The 22,463-nt window shown below is 39.7% G+C and overlaps 1 protein-coding gene across 3 annotated transcripts in view; it reads left to right on the forward strand.

The window, feature by feature from the left end:
• slc6a9 (solute carrier family 6 member 9) overlaps nucleotides 1-22,463 on the forward strand; it is a 78,659-nt gene that overhangs the window by 52,699 nt on the left and 3,497 nt on the right. For 2 of the 3 annotated variants that reach the window (XM_004913970.4, XM_012961580.3), the window contains 11 exons: nucleotides 11,817-11,973; nucleotides 12,464-12,595; nucleotides 13,875-14,148; nucleotides 16,427-16,559; nucleotides 16,873-17,007; nucleotides 17,414-17,517; nucleotides 18,607-18,844; nucleotides 19,023-19,157; nucleotides 19,970-20,069; nucleotides 20,814-20,914; nucleotides 21,672-21,842. In XM_004913970.4, the coding sequence (XP_004914027.1) occupies nucleotides 11,817-11,973; nucleotides 12,464-12,595; nucleotides 13,875-14,148; nucleotides 16,427-16,559; nucleotides 16,873-17,007; nucleotides 17,414-17,517; nucleotides 18,607-18,844; nucleotides 19,023-19,157; nucleotides 19,970-20,069; nucleotides 20,814-20,914; nucleotides 21,672-21,842 (1,680 nt within the window). Of the gene's footprint in view, nucleotides 1-11,816; nucleotides 11,985-12,463; nucleotides 12,596-13,874; nucleotides 14,149-16,426; nucleotides 16,560-16,872; nucleotides 17,008-17,413; nucleotides 17,518-18,606; nucleotides 18,845-19,022; nucleotides 19,158-19,969; nucleotides 20,070-20,813; nucleotides 20,915-21,671; nucleotides 21,843-22,463 lie in introns of those variants that run through there. The other variant, XM_012961581.3, reaches the window with a different exon arrangement.

Consider the following 22,463-nt stretch of genomic DNA (forward strand, 5'->3'; position numbering starts at 1 on the left):
ATTTGCAAAGAATTTGGAACAGTTGTTGGCAGTCAACTTTTTGCAGATATGAGCTCTAAAATAAGGAAGTGAAGTAGCAGCGATAGCCATGTACTCGCATTACCGAATGCAAGTTCTGCAAAACAGTTAACCAACTCACACAGAGAGGTATATGCACAAGAAAAAAGTAAAATTGTATCCACATTACTTTTGAGATACTTGTTGAAGCTATCATATGTGCAGTTTTGTAGTTGTGTCACTAGCTGGACAGTGCCTACCTACACAGCTTAAAGCCTGTCTACCTCACTGGGGTGCAAGCTACTGGCTCTACCTGGAGAATATTTCAACATCTTATGTAATAAAACAAAACCCATTCCTTCTCATAGGTTGTGATATGAATAAGCTACCCATGGACCTTTCAGACGAAGAGATAAGTAATAACTAGCTTTTTCCAGTTAAATGTACGTGAAAACATTTTACAGTCTGCAAAACTGGCAGAATTGGAAACAAGATCTATTTGGAAGCAGTTGCAAGAGGCAGCTACTGATTTCTGTGTGGCACAACTTTTTCTAAGTACATTTGGCTTTGTGACAATAAATCTTGTCTATATCAGTAAATAAAAATAATACTATGGTTCACAACCTATTTTTATTTGATTTACTGCTCCTTTTTGCAGTGCATGTTAGTTAAGTTTGTTTTTTTGGCACAGCCATTGCTTAAATGGTACAACAGAAAGCCTTGTCTTGTTTATGTAGGATGCCCGTCAAGAATAACAAGACCTCAAGGACTGTCCGGCATGCCTTCCTGGGAGCAATGCTGACCTCAGTCATTGTGTGGGGTTGAGAAGTGGAGACTTTGTTTTCCATTCACCCCGGGGCTGCTTTGCTCCTGTTTAGCATTTTCAGAGGCGGTTTCAATTGTCTTTTGCACAATAGAAACTATTGAAAAATAAGGATAAACCATAATGAGTTTAACCCTTCATATTATATTTGCTTCATTTGCTTTGGAATGTGTCAAGAAGCTGATGTATATCTGTGGCATTGAAAAGAAATGTTCGTTAATTTTTGCCATTATTTAGTCCTTTTTGTCATGTTATAGAAAGTTTGTATTGACTGAGGATTTGGCGTTATTATGTTAATAATATCTTTTGTAAAGTATGTGACTGTTATTGGCTTCTGAGAACTTGCTTGCCTTTCTTACATTATTTTATTGTAAAAGTCATGTGAATAAGTACAACTAACAATAGAAGTCAGTCAGGACAAGTATGTTCTTTGTGATAGTCTTCAACTATTATGATAACTTAAGATTACACTAAACACTAAAAAATATATATATTTTTTTTATTATTCTCAAATACTTCATAGCAATTTTTATTGTAAATACTTGTACCTTTATTTCAACTTTTATTATATTTAATATTTGTATTTTTTTATTTTTTTTTGTCTATGTAAAGTTGGGGGGAACACGGGCCAAAAGAATTTCATTATGGTAATGATGCTTCATTGTTATTTGTATATGACAATAAAACTTGAAACTTGAAAATGTCTGTAATCTAAACTACAGCTGATTTGCACCAAATGTTTAGATCTTTGCTATGTCTATGGCAAAGGCACTTTAACAAACACTCAGAGATCACTACACTACACAGATCTTGGGAATGAACTCAGATTTCAGTTGCAGATTATCATAAAGGCAACTCAATGCAGCCAGTGGCGTAGAAAGAAGTTAGAGCTTGGGTGGGTCAAGGTGTTAATCCACCCTTACAGATGCTTTACAAAAATGTTTTTTCTCACAGGGCCTGTTCAGATTCAGAATATTGTTTGAAGGTAAACATGCCCTTTAAAGACCAGTAATTCCAAGGAGACTCAGGACAGCTATCCCATTATGGACTTCCAGGGCAGTGCCCTTTCTCTTGATTGACACAGAAGGATCTCTACTTCCACTAAACGGCATTCTATCACCCATGCTGCCATCTATTGACTGAAACTGTCAATTCTTTTATCTGTTTGAGAGATATATATATATATATATGTAGCCCACTTTATTGATTTGATGTGGCACTACCTGCTGAATTAATCTGGTTGGCGCTTCCAGGAGTCCTGAGCCCCGCTGACTATGGGGGAAGCAGGGATTTCTTGGGTAATTGGCGTGCCTCCACCCAGGGCTCTGTTATGGGAGAACTACAACTCCCTCCCTGGGAACTGATACTTTGGTGTAGTGCTGCCTGAGACCTCACACAACCCCCAAAGGGAATCCCCTCCCTGGGGTATCCACTTACTGGTATGTAGGTGCTCCTTGAGGCAGACACGATGAACGCACAGTTGTGATGAAACAGTTGATAGTTTATTAGGCAGGACCTCTCCAGGAGTGGCAATACAAACACAGTGCAGGGGACACTCTCCTTCCTTAAACCTTTAGAGTACCTACCCCTGTTGGGTATCTTATCGGTACTCCCGCCAGGATGATCCCTTTTAGATGTCCTCCCCGGTACTACACGCCAAGAGACCCTCTCTAAGGGCTCTCCCCGGTACTCACGCCAAGACGGACCACCTCCAGGACTCATCCCCGGTACTCACGACTAAGTACCCTCAGAGTAGTACCCCTTCTAGCGGCAGCCTAACCACCTACCTAGACTCTTGGGTCCCTACACTCCAGCTGATGTACTGCTGGGGGATTCTAATCCCTCTACCACTCCTGGAGGGGCTATTTCTGCCCATTCTCAGAGGCTCTCCCTTAACTCTGGCCTACAGCACATGGCTGCATTCCCCTTATATGGGCCTATGCACCACCCTGTGGCCATAACCCAAAACTGCAGGGACCCTCCCTGTTAACTATAACTATACCAGCTCTACCCACTATCCCATGACCAGCACCACCCAGGGGTCTGTACAGAAAGGGTCTCTATCATAAGGGCCCAGATTTGGTAAACCCCTACATTCTCCCCCTACAAGAAAATTGTCACCTCCTGGCTGACACATAAACACAATACTCATACCATCATGGTTACATCACTCTTCAACAGCCCCTCCTGGGGTCTGCCAAGGGTACAATGGGTAAGCTGTAGAGAAAAAGGTCAGGCACAATAAATCTGTCCCACCCTCCATGTGAAAAGTCCTGCAAAAGAGTCTCTGTCCCTTAAGAAATTTCACACAGTCAAAAACACAAGGACAACCAATTGCCCTTAAACTGAAAACTTTTTATTGAACTGCAAATCAGATCTTGGACCCCCCTCCTCCTTGAGGGAGTCCATTTCCCAAGGTGATCCCACCTTGGGCCTTCCCATCCACCGGTTGGTGGGCATACTCAAACTTGGGCCTGGCGGGGCCAACTCAGCACTTCCCTCCTGGGAAAACAATGGGCTCTTCACTTCCCAACCAGCCGGTTGGCTGTGGCCTGGACATCCGTCCCTTTACCAACAGTCCTTCTCTGGAGAAGTAAGTCCCTCCTGGGGGTATACACCAAAACTGCAGGTGTTTCCCTTTAAACTGAAGCTCCCTCCTGGGAGTTACCAAGTCCCTTGGGGCCCTTACACCATGTATGCAAACCTCATTTGCACGTCAGAATAAGGAGCATAGTAGCAGGGATGGGGTTTCTCTACTATCTCCCCGTTAGGCATCTCAATCTCAGTGCTGAAATATTTGGGCTCTGGGTTCTTCCTTCCACAGCTGTACACCGTGTGGCGTAGGACAGTGCAGCCCCACCACCATTCCTTCTCCAGGGCCCTAATGAAACGCCATGCAGCCATCTTTTTCACCTGATCCACATGGTGAAGGCAATCCCCTGCTTTTCTTTGGAGGCTATCTCCGCTACCACCCAGTCATCAACCAGGCCCTCCATTTTATCATACACCCAGAGGGGTGCGTAGGGCATATAGTAGCCCCATAGCCGGTAGACTTTATAGTTAATGACCCTCTGGATGCGGGACACCTTGCAGAAAATATCAGGGTCTGCCCGGCCTGGCAGCACCCAAAAATACTTTTCCTCCTCCTTAGTAATTTTACGGGGAGGTATAAAGCTGTCCGGTATTTTATACAGCTGAGGACTGTACACATCCTCCTCATCAAAGGCTCCTTTGGGGCCCCCTTCACAGGCAGGAGTAGGTGAGCTGTCAGCCCCTGTGGCTCCCTCTAAGGCCTTGCTCCTTCTCTTTAAGACCTCAATATATGGCGGCGGGGCCTTAACCTCGGGGGTTTCCTCCTCTTTAGGAGTAGCCGTGGGTGTAGGGACTACCTCCTCTGGAGTCGGTGGCACACCCTGGGGTTCTACCTCCGTTGTGTTCTGGGCTGGGGTGGCACTTGGGGCTTGGATCAAGATGGCCCCCGGCTCACTCTCTTCCCCCTCTGCCTCTGGTACCCCACCCTGTGGGTCATCGCTCCCCGCCTGGGGCTCTGTGGTACTTTCACCCCCTGGGGCTACGGACACTGGGGTCTCCACCTTCCATGGGTATAGGGACAGCCATCCCCCCTCAGCGGTAACCTCACTGCCCTGGAGGTACCTTCCGTACACCGGGGTATTTACCTTGCCCATATTTAACTGGGTGATGAGGGCCATTGTTGCGCTGGGGCCATGCCTCCGCCTCTCATCCCGCAGGGGACCCATCCAGCATTGGTGCCCGCACTGGACGCAGCGCCCCATGGCCTGGTTCAGGGCTAAATAGGCCTCCGCCCCACACTCACCACACAAAGGCACCATGGTGGGGGTTCCTTGTGATGTGGTCTTTTCGGCAAACGATCCTAACCAGACGTATCTGTAGCCAGCATCATAGGACACTCCATCCTCAGGCCTCTCAGGGAGTGAAGCTACGCTCCCTCTCTCGCTTCCATAACGGGCCGACATCTTAGACTCAATCAATTTGGGCACACAAAAGTAGCGGTGCTCTCTCACTGCAGGCGCTCACTTTCTGACTCTCCCAAAATGGCCCCCGTGATGTCACTCACGAAGCCGCGCCCCTATCGCTTGGCGCACTTTTCTCAGTCTCTCAGTGGCCAGCTGGTCACAGGTGGTCGTCCCGGGGCGGGTCACTCTGACGTCCCCTCAGGCACACCTCAGATCTCGTGGCTTTGCTGGCGCCCACCCCCTCTCCGTCCTATTGGCTGGCAGCCTCGTGGGGCTCCTGTTCGCGCCAAATCCCCTGACAGGGATACGGGTAGGGTGGCCCAATTTAGCCCGCACGGAGGATAGGGTTTACAGTCTCACTAGGCCACAGATCCCTTAGGGCCTTGTCTACTAAGCGGTTCCTGCTCACACTCTCAGCAGTGCCTCCAAATGTAGCCCACTTTATAAACGGTTGTGGCACTACCTGATGATCTTTCACTGGTTGGCGCTTCCAGGAGTCCTGAGCCCCGCTGACTATGGGGGAAGCAGGGATTTCTTGGGTAATTGGCGTGCCTCCACCCAGGGCTCTGTTATGGGAGAACTACAACTCCCTCCCTGGGAACTGATACTTTGGTGTAGTGCTGCCTGAGACCTCACACAACCCCCAAAGGGAATCCCCTCCCTGGGGTATCCACTTACTGGTATGTAGGTGCTCCTTGAGGCAGACACGATGAACGCACAGTTGTGATGAAACAGTTGATAGTTTATTAGGCAGGACCTCTCCAGGAGTGGCAATACAAACACAGTGTAGGGGACACTCTCCTTCCTTAAACCTTTAGAGTACCTACCCCTGTTGGGTATCTTATCGGTACTCCCGCCAGGATGATCCCTTTTAGATGTCCTCCCCGGTACTACACGCCAAGAGACCCTCTCTAAGGGCTCTCCCCGGTACTCACGCCAAGACGGACCACCTCCAGGACTCATCCCCGGTACTCACGACTAAGTACCCTCAGAGTAGTACCCCTTCTAGCGGCAGCCTAACCACCTACCTAGACTCTTGGGTCCCTACACTCCAGCTGATGTACTGCTGGGGGATTCTAATCCCTCTACCACTCCTGGAGGGGCTATTTCTGCCCATTCTAACTGTGCCCTCACTACATAGCACTCCTAGAGTGACCTGACACAAGAAATCTACTAATCTACCTTTGGGGAGAATACCTCTGCTCTCAGAGGCTCTCCCTTAACTCTGGCCTACAGCACATGGCTGCATTCCCCTTATATGGGCCTATGCACCACCCTGTGGCCATAACCCAAAACTGCAGGGACCCTCCCTGTTAACTATAACTATACCAGCTCTACCCACTATCCCATGACCAGCACCACCCAGGGGTCTGTACAGAAAGGGTCTCTATCATAAGGGCCCAGATTTGGTAAACCCCTACATATATATATATATATATATATATATTTTGATACAGAAATTGCTGGCTTTTCTCAATAGTGGTAGCTTCATGTTCCTACTGACTGCAACTTTTATTTCAGGAGTATAGTTTGCTTTAAAGCTTTATTTAAGCCTGTTACAAGGAAATTCTAAAGAAACACTGTCCCTGTGGTTGCCAGGAATTAAAGTTGACTTTATGGCACCTAATAATAATATTGAAAATAATAACATTTGGGGTTTTTTTTGCGAGGAGTTCTGTCAGCTTATAGGACATCACAAAATTGCTGTTTATAGTAAAGAAATGTAAAACTAAAATATTTATTAACTGGTTGGTTAGGTTTTTCTTTCAGAACCCTTCTTTCTGGGACCCTTTAAAGAAAAATTAGAGCAATTAATGTATAGAATTGTAATGATTTTGAGAATAGATGAACTGGCTTACTTAGCAGCTATTTAGCAGCTATTTGGAGACATGAGGGAGGGGAAATAAAACAAAGTGATTTTCCAATGTGCAGTGGATAAATATATATTGTTTTTTTCCCAAGTAGTATGGGAACAATTTGTTTTGTCTACAACAACTTGTGCACATTTATGTATTGATGTTATGACGTCTGCCATGCCATGGTAATAACAGTATTAGCATCCAGTTTACTTCATACAAGTCAATATTGGCTTTTGACACCTTTGGAATTACTAACAGGTCCAATTCATTGAAGCAAGCTGAAGGGTGGACTGGATGCTTGCCCAAATTTGAAGAAATGTATCTGGATGCAAGAAACTGAATAATGTCAATGTAATGGTTAAAACAATAAGCAAAAAATTATGTTCAGTACTTCAGTATGTTCAGTTATATTTATTTAACTTGTGTCGAAAATAATGTATACTTCCCCTTTAAAATATGTACACTGTGAAAAGTGTAAAGATGTTTTATACACAGGGCCAGTGGCATAACTGGGTGTTACTGGGCCCCACAGCAAATTCAATTTAGGGCCCAAAACATTGGTTTACATATTCTTTGAACATAAAATGAAATTGCTCATTAATTAGGACTTTACTGGCCCCCTAATGTCCTGGGACCCCCCCCGCAACCACAGGGTCTGCTTTATCTGTAGTGACTCCCCTGCATGGGACCATGAAATGGGAATCTTTGTACTTGTGTATTCTTTTTTTTATACTCTGTATACATTAGAGGTCATTAACTTTGCTGTTCTCTGCACCAAGCAACTGATTGTACAGCACTCTGTTGTATCCTACACCCACTGTCACTCCCTAAATTGCATGTCTGAACCCAACATGTCCCCCTCACCTGAAATGTAAACCTGTAGACCTGCAGGATGCAGCTCCAGGGGGAGTACAAAATTTGTAGGCATGGCCAATAGTGCGGACCTGATGGTGTCAGTACGCATGAGCACAGCTCCCATAGACATCACTATTCTCACCGTGCATCCGTGCAGTGCCCGTCCATGGAACAGAATACCCATTGCACATGTGCATCTAAGTTGCACGAGGAAATTTCAAAACCAGGATTTTCATAAGTGATGGAATGCCTGGGGGTGGGCCCTAAAACAGGTAAATCTTAGGAAAAAGGAGGAGCTGACAGCTCTGGGAATGGGAAAACACAGGTTTTTGTGCTCCAATTTGTAGTGCAGAAACCTGTAGCATTCCTTCTAAGTGCAGGACAAGGAGAACTGCGCCTCATTTTTTGCACCCTGCCTTAATAAATGACTTCCTTTGTAAACTACCCTAAATATTCACTTTAGCCAAGCACAAGCTCTATTTTACTTAAAGTTATGGCAATACAGTGGACCTGTCATATACCAGCTATTGCCATCTTCCCAGTGTTCCAGTGAAATATATTGAACAATATGATTCAGTGCTTTAGTGTCTTATTTTTTCAAATAGCTTTTATTTGAAACATCCACCCAACATGTTGTACATGTATGAACTTATTATGATTTGGTTATATCAGTACTTGTAAAATTGAAAATATTTGTTAATGCCTGTTTGCACCTGTTCTCCCACCTGCAATAAACTTTCTTACCAGCAAAAGTCCTATGTTATATCAGAATGGTTTTCACTTTGTAGTTCTGTAGAGAGAAATGTAAGGCATTTTACTACTGTTTATCTTCTTGTTTTAAAACCCATTGTATTCTACACAGCCTATCTGTGATCTTCTATGTAAACATGTACCTTATTGCCCCATTCAGCATGAATGAATTTAATGACCCAGAGGCACTCTGGCCATGAGAAGTTAAGAAAAGCTTAAACCAGCCAAACAGCAAGAACTTTAGTACTGTAGCTACCTAAAAGAAATAGGAATGCAAATATGCCTTATTGCTTGTATGAGTGAACACCCTCTAGATAAGGGCACAGGGAGAGAAAGGAGTCAGTGTCTTAAGGTCCCCATACACAGTAAGATCCGCTCGCTTGGCAAGATCGGCAAGCGAGCGGATCTTCCCCCGATATCCCCACCTACAGGTGGGCGATATCGGGGAGCTTGAAGTTAAAAAAAAAATAATCCGATCGTTTGGCCCCATTGCCGGATTATGTAGGCGGCAATGGGGAAGTCGGTTCGGGGACCGCATCAACGAGCCGATGTGGCCCCCGATCCAACTGAATCTTTTAACCTGGCTGATCGATATCTGGCCAATTTCAGGCCAGATATCGGTCGGCCAGCCTGCTCGTTTCTGCACCTACACGGGCAGAAAAGCTGGCGAGTCGGTCCAAGGGACCGATATCGGCAGCTTCTATCGGCCCGTGTATGGGGGCCTTTACTCTGATACCTACCACCAACTATTGGGGGGGATCAAAGGATCTCCAGTGTCCAGAGTGATGGCACATGAGGACATTTGTCACCCATGGGAAATCTGTTTTACCTGCAGGTTTCTCTCCCAAAAACGCTTTAGCATTGGTGTCAATAGGAATCTATAGCTCTAAAACATATGAATTTCATAATCACCAGAAATTGCCTTTTCTTGCATTTTCTGGCAATTTTGCAGTCCATATATTTTGGCACCAGAGATTCTCACAGACACCATAGCAAAAGTATTGTCAGGTGATCTGTTGCCAATGGGTAGCACAGGTTTTCCATGGGAGAAAAATCTCCTGTTGTCCTATGACCCTTATGTCACGGTCTTACCGCTTCATTTTTGGATAGCGAGTTCCATTTCCACTATCTTATCTATGTCCAGCAGGAAAAGGTATATGAAAGATGGGGGATAAAGGCATTTGGTCTTATATCTCACTGATCACTTATTGCTACTTCTGTTCTTTGCCTTTAGCTTCTATTTTCACATTGGAGGTGATAAAGGCTGAAGAGGCTCTCGGTACATAACTCCTATAACTAAAACATAGCAGCAAAAGAACAAAACTACTTGGCTAGATATTCCCTTGTCTGCCTGCAGCTGCTTCGGGGAAAAGAATTTAAACTGAAATGTCTGTAGTTTGTTTCTCGAGTCCCATTGATATTTGCTCTATTGAAAGGATGCTTTACATTATACTTAATGGCAGCGTGGTTAATTGTTTAGAAAATGACTAAAGCAATAAAATGTTTTCTAAAATGAAAAATATTTAGTCAATGCTGCAGTTTCATGTTTCCAGGGCATAGACAAGATATGGAAAGAGGTCTCAGATCTGCCTTACTAGACTCGTGCATTGCCTAAAAATGTGAAGAGAGAAGCAAAGGAACAGAGCTGGCTTTGTCTAGTCTGAGTCAGACCTCTTGTCGTGCTTGCTTTTGCTAGTCTCAGAGACCTAATCATTGCCTGAGCTGGCCCTGTACACAATCTGGTTACCTTAAGGACAATGGCACACAGGACAATTTTTTTTAGAAGCCCAAACACGCAGAACCAAAGGGAACAAAAGGACACCCTCTTGCACTCTATCTTACTTGCCTAAAAATGCTGATGCAAGCAGCACCTTTATCAGCGCAGAAGAAAAATGCAAATTGTATTCTAGAGACATTACAGTGATTGGGATATTAATGTAAATTATAGCTTTGGTGCAGTTTAGTAATGCTAACTCAAACATAAAATTGGGTTTAAGGGCAAAGGCACATGGAGCTACTTAGCAGCAGGTCTTTTTCACAGCTACTAAACCAAATAACCTTGCAATAGACAGTACTGAGGGATACTGTCATGATTATTATAGTATACTTTTTATTTCTAAATCACACTGTTTACATAGCAAATAATTAACTCTACCATTGAAAATTTTGTTCTTAAAGGAACAAACTTATTTTTTTTAGTTGTATTATTGGTGTGTAGGCAGCCATCCCAGTGCATTGTGCCTGAGACTGCGCTTTCAAAAGGAGCCAGCACTTTACATTTGAACTGCTTTCAAATAACCTTTTGTTTACTGCAATGTAACTAAAGGAGTCCCAAGCCGGACTTGGATTTCTTACTATTGAGTGCTATTCTGATATCTACTGGGAGCTGCTATCTTGCTACCTTCCCAGTGTTTTGCTGATTGGCTGCTAGGAGGGGCGTGATATCATTTCAACTTGCAGCTCAGAAGTACAGTGTGAATGAAGTATCAGAGCACATGGCTGTAGCACTCTGGAAAATGAAGAACATGACTAGCCACATGTGAAATTTCAAAATTAAATATATAAAAATCTGTTTGCATTTTTGAAAAATGGATTTCAATGCAGGATTCCTCTGGAGAAGCTCTAATAACTAATGCGGTTTGAAAAAAGCATGACAGTATTGTTTAACCAATCAAAAGTGCAAATAGAAGCACTGCCTTTCCAACAGACAGCTGACATATATAGAGGGTAAAGGTATTCATAGATGTTGTGATCTGCTCGTTTGGCGAGGTCAACAAATGAGTGGATCTTCTCCTGATATGCCCACATAAGGTGGGCAGTATTGGGCTAAATGGCAGGCATAGGCACCATCAGACCACGGACCGCATCAACAAGCCTATGCGGCCCCCAATTGCACAGAAAATTTTAGGCAGCTGAAACCTTCCCGTGTATGGCCACCTTAAAATAGCAGATCAGCTGCATATTGTCTCCCTGCAATCCACTGAGTTTCTTCTTTAGGCTACTGCCACACAGGGGCAGATTTATCAAAATCCAAGAAATCTCCAATTTTGTCCTTGACTCAACTTGTAAGAAAACACCAAGTACCATTTTGCTTCATTTTCTTTTATCATAATTTTTTTTGGACATTGAGAGTCCTGAGAAAATTCTTCTCAAGGTAATGGATCCTGTACACTTCTGTTAAAGCTCATGTGTTTCATTAGATGTAGTGGTTATTGGTGCTTATGAACTCATAAATTGTTTTAGCAAGAAAATGCTGGTAAAGAAAAAATCTTGAAGTGTGTGAAAAGCACTTTTTTAAAGTTCTAGATTAAGGTTAGGAGGATGTCTTGACATTCGATAAATCTACTTTTTAAATCTGTAAGAGATTACTATTAAGCTAGCAAAACAGACCAGTTTTAATATTATATTAGTATTTAGAATATGTGTACACTTCAGTAAAGTGTACAGTACTCCCTGTGTTATAGTATGAGTATCCTGGCTATAAATTGTTACTCTGTAAACTGCACATTTAATTGCCTGTTTATTTTCTTTTTGCAGAATGGTGCTGTGCCTGGTGAGGCAACAAAGAAAGATGAAAATCCAAAAAGAGGAAACTGGGGAAACCAAATTGAATTTGTATTGACCAGCGTGGGATATGCTGTAGGCCTGGGCAATGTCTGGAGGTTCCCTTATCTTTGCTACAGGAATGGAGGAGGTGTGTCTAGAGTAAGCTGCAGTACTGTAATAATCAGAGATAGGTGCAATATGTTAAGCTACTACCTGGTCTAAACTTTACCAGGTGTAGTAACGCATACCAAACAATCAGATATTTGCTTAAACAGATCAGTATATACTACCTACTGATTAATTTCATAGTTGTACAGAGGCCGAAATAGTTTGAAACCCTCAGTGACCCAAAAAAATAACAACAAGAGGTTATTGTTTTGTCTTAATTTCTGTTCTGCTTAATCATCCATCACACCAGAGTTTGGGCAAATCAGGTATCAGGAGCCCCACACACTAACAGATATTTATAATTTAACAACTTATGTAAATTAGTCATCCATATATGTCCAGTTTCTCCATAACTCTGTATCAGGCCCAAAAATGCACCTCTGCCAACAGTTGTTTTATGTTGTGCTATTGTGTTACAGAAACATATATTCTCTCTGTTTACTAATCCTTTATTGTTTAATTCTCTACAGGAGCATTCATGTTCCCTTACTTTATCATGCTTGTGTTCTGTGGGATTCCACTTTTCTTTATGGAACTCTCATTTGGGCAGTTTGCCAGTCAGGGATGCCTTGGGGTGTGGCGAGTCAGCCCCATTTTTAAAGGTAAGATGGTGAAACTCATGGGAGTTGCAACGTTAATGCATGTATAAGAACATGTATAATTATCTGGGTGTGAGGCAGATTTCCAAATAAACTTGCAGCAGCATGCATAAGGCTGTGCATAAATGGTATATATACTCTCCACCTCTAGAATCTCACTGAGTTGCATTTTAAACCCATTATCTACAGATGGTTCTAGGCTGCTTTTGTTCCCTCCTAATACATTTTATTATTATACTTTATTCCAAACTTACCTTTTCTTCTGATTATAGATTTTTCAACAGCATAGTTTTTAGAAATGAACTTGTGTTTTAAAATGTTAGAATGGAAAGAAGCCAGTGGTATTAAAGCACATACTTGTATAAAGGTAAAGGTACAGCTAGCCATATTGCCTAAACAGTTTAATACAGCTCCACCTGCTAAATGATAGTTGTGGCAACATCATTATAAAGGAAGTAAAGCATTCCCTATTGTTAAATATAAGGATATTAGAAGTTACTGAGCATTTTATTGTCCATATAAGGGCAAAAGGCTACAGGCCACAGGGAACTCTGAGTATCAGTTATGTATAATAATGCATAATGTATCCCCTACTGTAAATTATTAGTATATTAGATGTCACTGAGTAGTTCTGTGACCATGTAAAGGTACAAGGCTACAGGCTAAGTTATGAACTCCAAGGCTCTTGTATTGGTTATTGTTTTTTTGTATATACAAATATGTGTTTTCATGATATAAACCCATTTGTTTTACAACTCTATGGAATATGTTGGTGCTTTATACAGTAAATGAAAGTTAAAAGTAATAATAACAACTTCCACATATTTTACGACATGATGTACATTATTTTTTTTAATACACAAGTTACAGTGAGTCATTATAGGGATATAATTTACAGGATATTTATTTGTCTTGTGTATTATAGCTGAATATTTAAAAAGTCAAACCAATACATTACTATATATATATATATATATAAAAGCTTTGGTTTGAAAGCTTTATTTATTTATTTTTTTCTTTTGATTCATCTAAAGTCCTGTGAGTGCTGGCTCCTTCTGCAGTATTTTGTATTCTTGTTTTGCATTAGCACCCGGGCATTTGACTCTGTGTAAGTGGAGTGCTACCTTTTGTTGGATTATATATATATATATATATATATATGTATATATACAGTTGCATATAACATTTTAGATTTTTCCATTGCCATATGTATATGAATGTGAATATGTGGATTATGTATATTTTATCTATTAAACCAATGGTCTTTTGTCATCCGCTATAGGTGTAGGTTATGGAATGATGGTTGTCTCAACGTATATTGGTATTTATTACAATGTGGTCATTTGTATCGCATTTTACTACTTCTTCGCATCTATGAACCGCATACTTCCCTGGACCTACTGCAATAACCTATGGAACACAGAAAACTGTGCAGGTGTTCTGAGTCCCAACTCAAGTGCTACCTTTAACATCAGCTCCCAGCATAGCCTACTCAACCTCACAATGGGATTAAACCAGACACTAAAGAGGACAAGTCCCAGTGAAGAATATTGGAGGTAACAACATCTGCATTCCCTCAAATATCTGAATAGTCAACATCTTATAGGCACCCCTCCATACACAGGCAGCCCTGTCATTCATAGCCCACCCCTGTTCCAGCAGAGATAATAAACACAAGGGTGTGGGAGGGGAGCAAAGAGATACACATACTCCTTCAGTGTCATTGCGGTTTTTGAAGGGGGGCCTGTACAAAGTGTAGCTTAGTGGCCCCACATACTATTAATCCACCACTGCTTATAGAAACCAAACAATGGAATGGATGAGATAAAATACTGCTTTTGATTCAAGCTCTGTATAGCATGTGTAAGGGGAACAAATGTATCTAATACTGTACTGTACAGTCTGAAATATAGACTTTATAGGCTTTGTTGCTGTAGATGATCTGTGGGTATTACACCTTTCATACCCTTGCAAGGCAGTTTTATATGTTGTGTAAAGGAGCCATACTGTTTGCAAAGACCACATTTTTCAGTAAACTCACCATTGATTGTATAATGTACAGAAAATGTTCTCCAAACACCCACACAGAGGGTTAGCTGAGCAAAGTGCATTGTGGCTGGATTCTAGGTGAAGCCAGTCTTGAATATACACATAAAATGGTACCCAAATGTACAGATTATCAACTTGGAGACCTAAGTTTTTGCAACGCACCATTTTCCAATAGATTTTGAGGTTCAGTTTCCCTTTGCATGATTTGAGTGGTATAAAAGAGCTAGTGATATAATGAATCACAAGTGTAAACAGGCTGCTTTAAGCTGCGCGCAGTATTAATGCACTAGGTCCAACAATTACATGGATAATAACATTGCAATGCATGTATATATTTAATGTATTCTTTTTCTTCGTTTTGTTTAATTTCATTTTGTTAAATGTAATATTAATTATTATATTTAGATTATCTAAAAAAAAAAGCCAGTAAAACATATTGGATATATTCTGCAAAACCAGCCTAAGATGCATATTTTGCTATACTTGTATGAATAGAAGCTATCATATATCTATAAACTTCTACCATAGAATCTAAGCAGTTTATTTAACCAGTGATGCTGTTACAAAAGTGGTAGAATGCTTGTTTTCATTTACTTAGAAATAACTTTGGAGCAAAGCACTGGAGCATCCATGTTTTATTCCGCAAGAAAAGCTTTATTCTGTACTTATTGTCTACATTTAGTCAGTATTTGCACCTTACAAATTACACAAAAACTTGTCAAGGTCATGTAGAAGTCAATGGGGGCTGTCCTAGGCAAATTGTAATCATTTTTATTTGTGGTTTTAGAGGTTTTTTGTTTGTTTTTAAGCACATTCAAATTCTTCTTTTTAAGGTTCTTTCCATTTTCGTTCCGCATTTTAATTTGTTCATGCTTTTCATTTAGGATCACTTTTAGTGTCTGTGCATGGAAGCAGTAGCACATTTGCTATTATAGGCAAAAAATATGTAACAAGTTTGAGAGGGAACCCTCAATTTTAGTCGCACTTGCATGGTCATCCTCCGGCCATTCACATGTGGAGGAAGAGGTTACAATGCCAAGTGTTTCCTGGAGGGAGCCGAACACTAGAGAGGAAAGGGGGAGCATTACGTAATGACGCTACCCAAGGATTCAGATTGCCAGCCATAGAGTCGCTCAGGAAATACCTTTTGAGTTCTTAAGCCAAACTCATTGTCTGTGCTGGAGAACACAAGGGCTGGTGCGTGCCTGGTACCTAGTGGGCTTTGATTGTTTGGAGGACAATCTAACATATTTAACTCCTGAGGGCAAATCACAACCAAGCTTTAACAGCATATACACAACATATGAGTCATGCTTCCATTTATAAATCCTGAAAGAGCTGTTTAGATTGAGTCAGAGGTTTATAATTATCACATCATTTTAATTTTATCAGTGAATTCATTGAAATATTTATACACTTATAAATCATGATGTATAACATTAATTTTAGAGCGTAGGTTTAAATGCAGTTATATATTTTGTATTGCTTTTCTATCCAGTTTTAATAAGGTTTTTTCAAGCAACGCAGAGGTCACCAAGGGTCTCTCAGAGAGATGATTCTTGTGGCTCAACTCTGCTGGGCAGATAGCTAGAATAAAACCTGATTGGTAGCCATGGTACAACCCAAAATATTATCTAAAATTATATCTTAAAAATGTTTTTTAAAATTGTTTATCTATGGCTATGGCACATAATATGACACATTTTCAAAATACTTTCATAATGTAGCACAGATTTGCCTGAAGCAGTTGAGCTAACTAAGCCACACTTTATTTTCTACTTCCAGGCGACATGTCTTGAATATTTCAGGAGATATTGGTGATTTTGGTGAAGTACGGTTACCACTCCTTGGATGCCTTGGTGTATCATGGTTGGTTGTCTTCCTGTGCTTAATTAGAGGTGTAAAGTCCTCTGGCAAGGTGGGTCCCTTTGAAAGGATTTTTTTCTGTAGTATAAGTAAATATACTTTAATGACAGTTTTGTTATTAGCAACATAGAATATTGGTTACTTTATACTGTATAATTTAGATATTTACTGAGTTCACATTTCTTGTCATGTATTATAGTTCTTTCTTACCTTGGACAAAGCGTGACTCATGATTCAAAGTGTGAATCTTTTAACTGAAAGCATTTGTCAGTGACCTACTCATTACCCTTTGAACCATGAGTTTTAAGATGTACGTCTTGCCTTTCCTGATCAGTTTAAAAAATTTTTCCACCTCTGACCCTTAGGTAGTTTATTTCACGGCCACATTCCCATATGTTGTTCTTACCATACTCTTCATTCGTGGTATCACTCTGGATGGAGCTATTAATGGAATTCTATATTATCTCACTCCTCAATGGGACAAGATTCTGCATGCCAAGGTAGGCTTCCTGCAGAACTATCAAGTTCACAGTGATACTTTTGGTTATGGCTCAATATTCCTAGAGAGTTATCTAATTCACATAAATAATTACTTACAAATCTTCAATGCCACAATGTTATTTTTGTACTATTATTAACTATATTCAGGATATTCTCATCTTACTTCTGTAAAAACATTTTAATTATTTATACCCAAACAATAGATCTATGATCTCTGTGGCATGTCCTAACTCACATTTAGAAACATAACTTAAGTCTCCTGGACTTGTTTTATTATATATTGCAATAACATTTATCACTATAGTTGCTGCTAGTTTTCAGTACAGGTCTAGAAGTCTATAAGTGTGTTATGGTTCATATTACCATGTGTTTTTATATATTTATAATGTTTTTTTGCTCCTGCAGGTTTGGGGTGATGCAGCATCCCAGATCTTCTACTCATTAGGGTGTGCATGGGGTGGTCTTATTACTATGGCTTCTTATAACAAGTTTCACAACAACTGTTACAGGTAAGAGTAAAATAAATAATGCTGAGGGCACAACAGACTCCTGTATCACTTATTTATTGTATCCTTACTTATACAGCAGGATCCATAGAGGGTTCATAAAGACCCAGACAATCTAATATTATGCAGATAAAAGTAGCAATTTATAAGGGTTAGTGTATCCGTTACTGTTAAATATAAGCCTATTAGAAATGACTGAAGAGTGACTGAAGTGTTCTTACGCAATGCAGCCTTCAGTCTTTACAAATCTGCAATCTGCAAAGCAATAGCTTTCTACTCTTAGGGGTTTATACTACTTTCTAAGGGTTTTATTATTCTACAATATGCAAGGTATTTTGTATGAAAAAACACTATATTGCAATAAATGTATAGTCATTAAGCTATAAATACCACCTTTTACTTAAAATCAAAGGATGCTGACAGCTGTAATTCAAACACACCTGAAAGAGCACATTTGGCTGAAAATTAAGTCTGGCATAAGTTAACAATGCAGTACTACCAAAATATGTTATCCAGTCTATTAATTTGCAGTAGCAGTCCTACTCTTGCTTTCCATTGTTGGAAGGTAATTCCCCCAGCCAATCACTGATTCAAAATATGTGTGCATACACTGATGAAAGAGGAAATTTGGGAGAAATTACACTACTAATCACCAACAAAAGATATGGGTGTTGGGTAACAGTAGAAGGTATTTTCATTCAATAACCAATATGGAAAAAGTGTATTGCTCCGTAAATTCATTACTGTAACTGTAGAATTGGCATTGGGGTCAGGTAGCCCCCTGTTGCAGTATTGTATTGTAGACCAATATGAATGGTATTGTTATAGTCTCAGAAATTAAAGATTGACAAATATGAGGATTGTACAGGATATTCACATTAAATTCACTTTTGCCTTTTACTTTTCTCCTTATCCAGGTCAAAGATGTGAAAAACATTGATTTAGGCATAGCATGATAACCACTCCTGTTAGAGAACTGTAGGGTAGCAATGCCCTCTAGTTATGATGTTTTTACTGTTTTCTGCACAGGGCTTATGTGATTCCATGATGCTCAGCAGCAGACATCTAAAGTTGTCTTTGTTTTCTTTGCAGGGACAGCATTATTATAAGCATTACCAACTGTGCAACTAGTGTATATGCTGGCTTTGTCATCTTCTCCATCTTGGGGTTCATGGCAACTCACCTGGGAGTGGATGTTTCAGAAGTAGCTGACCATGGTCCTGGGTTAGCATTTGTTGCATACCCAGAGGCATTAACCCTACTCCCAATATCACCTCTGTGGTCCATCCTGTTTTTCTTCATGCTTATTTTGCTTGGGCTTGGTACTCAGGTATTCACTATTTAAATTCTGTTATTACAGTACAATGTAACAATGCCCCTTAAGTATTAAAAAAAACTAGCATCATAGTCTCATAATTTTAATTTATCGAGGTTAGACATATCTCCCCTTTAAAAATTACTTTCTGTCAGAAGTCTGATATTTCTCTTGTATTTTTTGTTGACTACAGTTTTGTCTGCTTGAGACACTGGTTACAGCCATTGTGGATGAAATTGGCAGTGACTGGATAATTCGCTGGAAAACCTTGGTAACACTTGGTGTAGCCATCATTGGGTTCCTTCTTGGTATCCCTCTCACTACACAGGTAATAGCATTATTTGCTAAATAACCTGCTCATATGTGCTGTATGGTCCATATTTTTAAACATGAATCTAATACATTTTTTACATGTTTCCCTTGGTTTTTGTAGTACTTTAATAGTAGATATGGCCAATAATACAGAGAAAGCTGGGCTTCAGATTTATTTAGTATTGAGTATAATATTTGGCAATATCTTATTTATAAAGATGAGTTTGTCTATGTGTGGCTTGGTTCTTTAAGGGCTTTTATATGTTATGACCACGCACAACACAAATTCTCAGTTACCATCTTCTCATCTGGGAGGTTTAGGAAAGTTTTTCTTAAATTGTTGCAATATTTGTAGTGTTTCACAGAGTAGTGTACCCCACCCCGTCCCAGCCTCTCTCTTTTTAGCATTACACATTCATTCATCAGCTCATAATTTTCCAGTCTTTTTTAACCCTGAGCCACCTTTTTTAAAGGTGTTACTGGCATTAAAACAAACATATATTTTTCAGAAAACACTTATATTGCTTAGTTTCAACATATGCTATGGTGTCTTTGTACTATTTGCAAAAAATATAGGATTTAAATGATTTGCAACTCATCAGTCCTACCAAAATGTATTACATTTATACTGCCTGGATGATTAATGCATGTTTAAATTATGAGCCAACACAGTTCATCTACAGCCACACTACTGTGACAAAGTTGTATCAATCTTTTTCATAATTGAGGTATAGAGTCTGACCTAAGAACCTCTTGTAAGGGAGACAGACAGTTCCATAACTTGTTAATTGATAGCCCCTTTTCTTTGGTTGTCTTTTTTACCCACAGGCTGGCATATACTGGCTTCTGCTTATGGATAATTATGCTGCTAGTTTCTCCCTGGTCATCATATCATGTATTATGTGCATAGCAGTAATGTACATTTATGGTGAGTATTACTTAGTGCTAAGTGGTGCAATTTAGTGGTAAAATGGCATTTTTAAAGGCTAGGTTACTTTGATCTTCTAATTATATACTGTATATAGCATATCCATATATATATTTCAATACAAACACATATCTCAGCACAAACATATCTCTGCACATTTGTCTTAAAGGGACCTTAGAAAAAAATCCAAATTCCTTTCTGCTCTGTTTGTCAAGTAAAATAAACTTTACTTACACTATATAAATTATTAAAATCTTGTTTCCTTCAGTCTTGGAATTACACAATCACAGGAAACAGGAGGGGCCATTTTGTGGGAACTGTTATTAAAGCAAGCTTTGTATCACCCCAAATTCTTGTTTATTTGCCAGATACACAATAAGATGGAAAGTGAAAGTAACTGTCTGCCCCGCCTCTATGCTTAAGGCATAAAGGTGGGGCAGGCAATATATGATTGACAGCTGGAATTTTGAAATAGCTTTATAATGGGAATGGGTGTGTTAAGTAAAAAAGGAATTTGGGTTCCATGTTTAATTTGAAAAGGACTTTCTTTAAACAGTTTTTTATGTCTAGGTGACAGGTTCCAAGCAGTGCTCTTTACACATCATTTTGGCATAATAGCGGGGAATAGGGAAAGCCTTGTTTCTTTATGTTAAGATTGCGTACAGCCTGTGATGTATTTGCTGTGTGTTTTAATGTTGTTCTGATTCTTTCAATCTCACCATGTTTTCTTCTAACCTTTCTCAGGTCACAGAAATTACTTTAAGGACATTGAGATGATGTTGGGTTTTCCTCCTCCCTTGTTCTTTCAGTTCTGCTGGAGGTTCTTCTCTCCGGCAATTATATTTGTAAGTCAAGATACTCACGGTTACGCAAAAAAAAATAATTATACTCGACCCAGTTTTTTCTGGTAATTTTTAGAATAATGCTTTTTAGATGCTGATATACAATAAGGGGGAAAGGGTAAGTCTGTATTTTAATTAATAAAATAGAGTTGGATAGGAATACCAAATATGCATATGGTGTCAAGTTATAAAAGCAATACAAACTGTTGATATCATCTATTAATATTTTCTGGTTTTGATCAATTGCTAACGGTAGAACACTCTGTTACTATAGATCTAACAAATATAATGTGTTTCTGGAAAGATGAATTGGATTTAACTGATCAATAATAGACTATAGTCCCTAAAATATTTTCTCCCTTTGCTATATTCTGGCATTATTTAGGCTTTTATGGAATTGAATGCCTTAACTTTATGTGGAAATAGTATGATGGCATCATAGGCTGGAAAGAATGTAACTAATAGCATACTGCTCCTATGCGATATATGTGATTGCATTACTGTTTTAACTGGGGTGAGAATGGAGGACATTATGGAGAGGTATATATGTGAATAATATATTACAGTCTTCTCTAGTTAAATATATATACTGTATGGATATATATACCATGTATATATACCATTTACGTCCAGGTGAGCTTAATAGTTTTATTTACATATAAGTTTCACACAAAAAAGCATAAATATGTGTATTTCAAAGACATAATATTTAGCATTAGCAATGATTAATGTATCTTTATTTCTTCTGTTTTAATTCTAGTTCATCCTAATCTTCACTGTAATCCAATACCGTCCAATAAAGTACAACGATTATGTCTACCCAGACTGGGCTCTTACTATTGGCTTCCTGATGGCCTTATCCTCCGTTATATGTATCCCACTTTATGCTGTTTTTAGGGTCTGGCGCTCAGAGGGGCATACATTCCTTCAGGTGAGATAATGTAAACTGATGTTGCTACCCTTATACCTCTACTTTAAATACACATAGCAGTTTACTGAATTTAGGTATTTACTGATTTCTGGTAGTTAGTTAATGTAATCTCAAAGTAGCTGCCTGTTTATACCTTAATTTACCTGGTATTTGATATCTGTAGCAGGTTTCAAGGTCAAGTGAGAAGTTTGATATATGGAATAGATGTGGAGGCAGATCTACTAAAACTCTAATTTTCTCTCATTTAATTATTTTTTTTTAATTCGAATAAACTAATTTCCACAAATGTCTGACATTTATCAAAAAATCTGAATTGAAAAAGCATGTACGGAAAAAAAGTTGAAGAAACGGCTAATTTTTTTACTTGTCGCATGAAAACTGCAACTTTTTCATATTGTCGCACAAAAGTCAGTATCAAAAAACCCGAAAACCTCTAAAGATTTGAAGTAAAAAAAGATCTTCCAGGGAAGGGAAAGGACATCTGCCATTGACTTCTACATGGTTTTGACAAGTTTTAGATGGAGTAATTTATATGTTATTTTTTAAATGACCTTATGGGATTATATGGATTTCCTCTGCTTTTGATGTCTGTCATATTAATTAAGTGTTTTAATGGCCTTG

The sequence above is a fragment of the Xenopus tropicalis genome, chromosome 4, assembly GCF_000004195.4.
Source record: "Xenopus tropicalis strain Nigerian chromosome 4, UCB_Xtro_10.0, whole genome shotgun sequence".
Classification (NCBI taxonomy): domain Eukaryota; kingdom Metazoa; phylum Chordata; class Amphibia; order Anura; family Pipidae; genus Xenopus; species Xenopus tropicalis.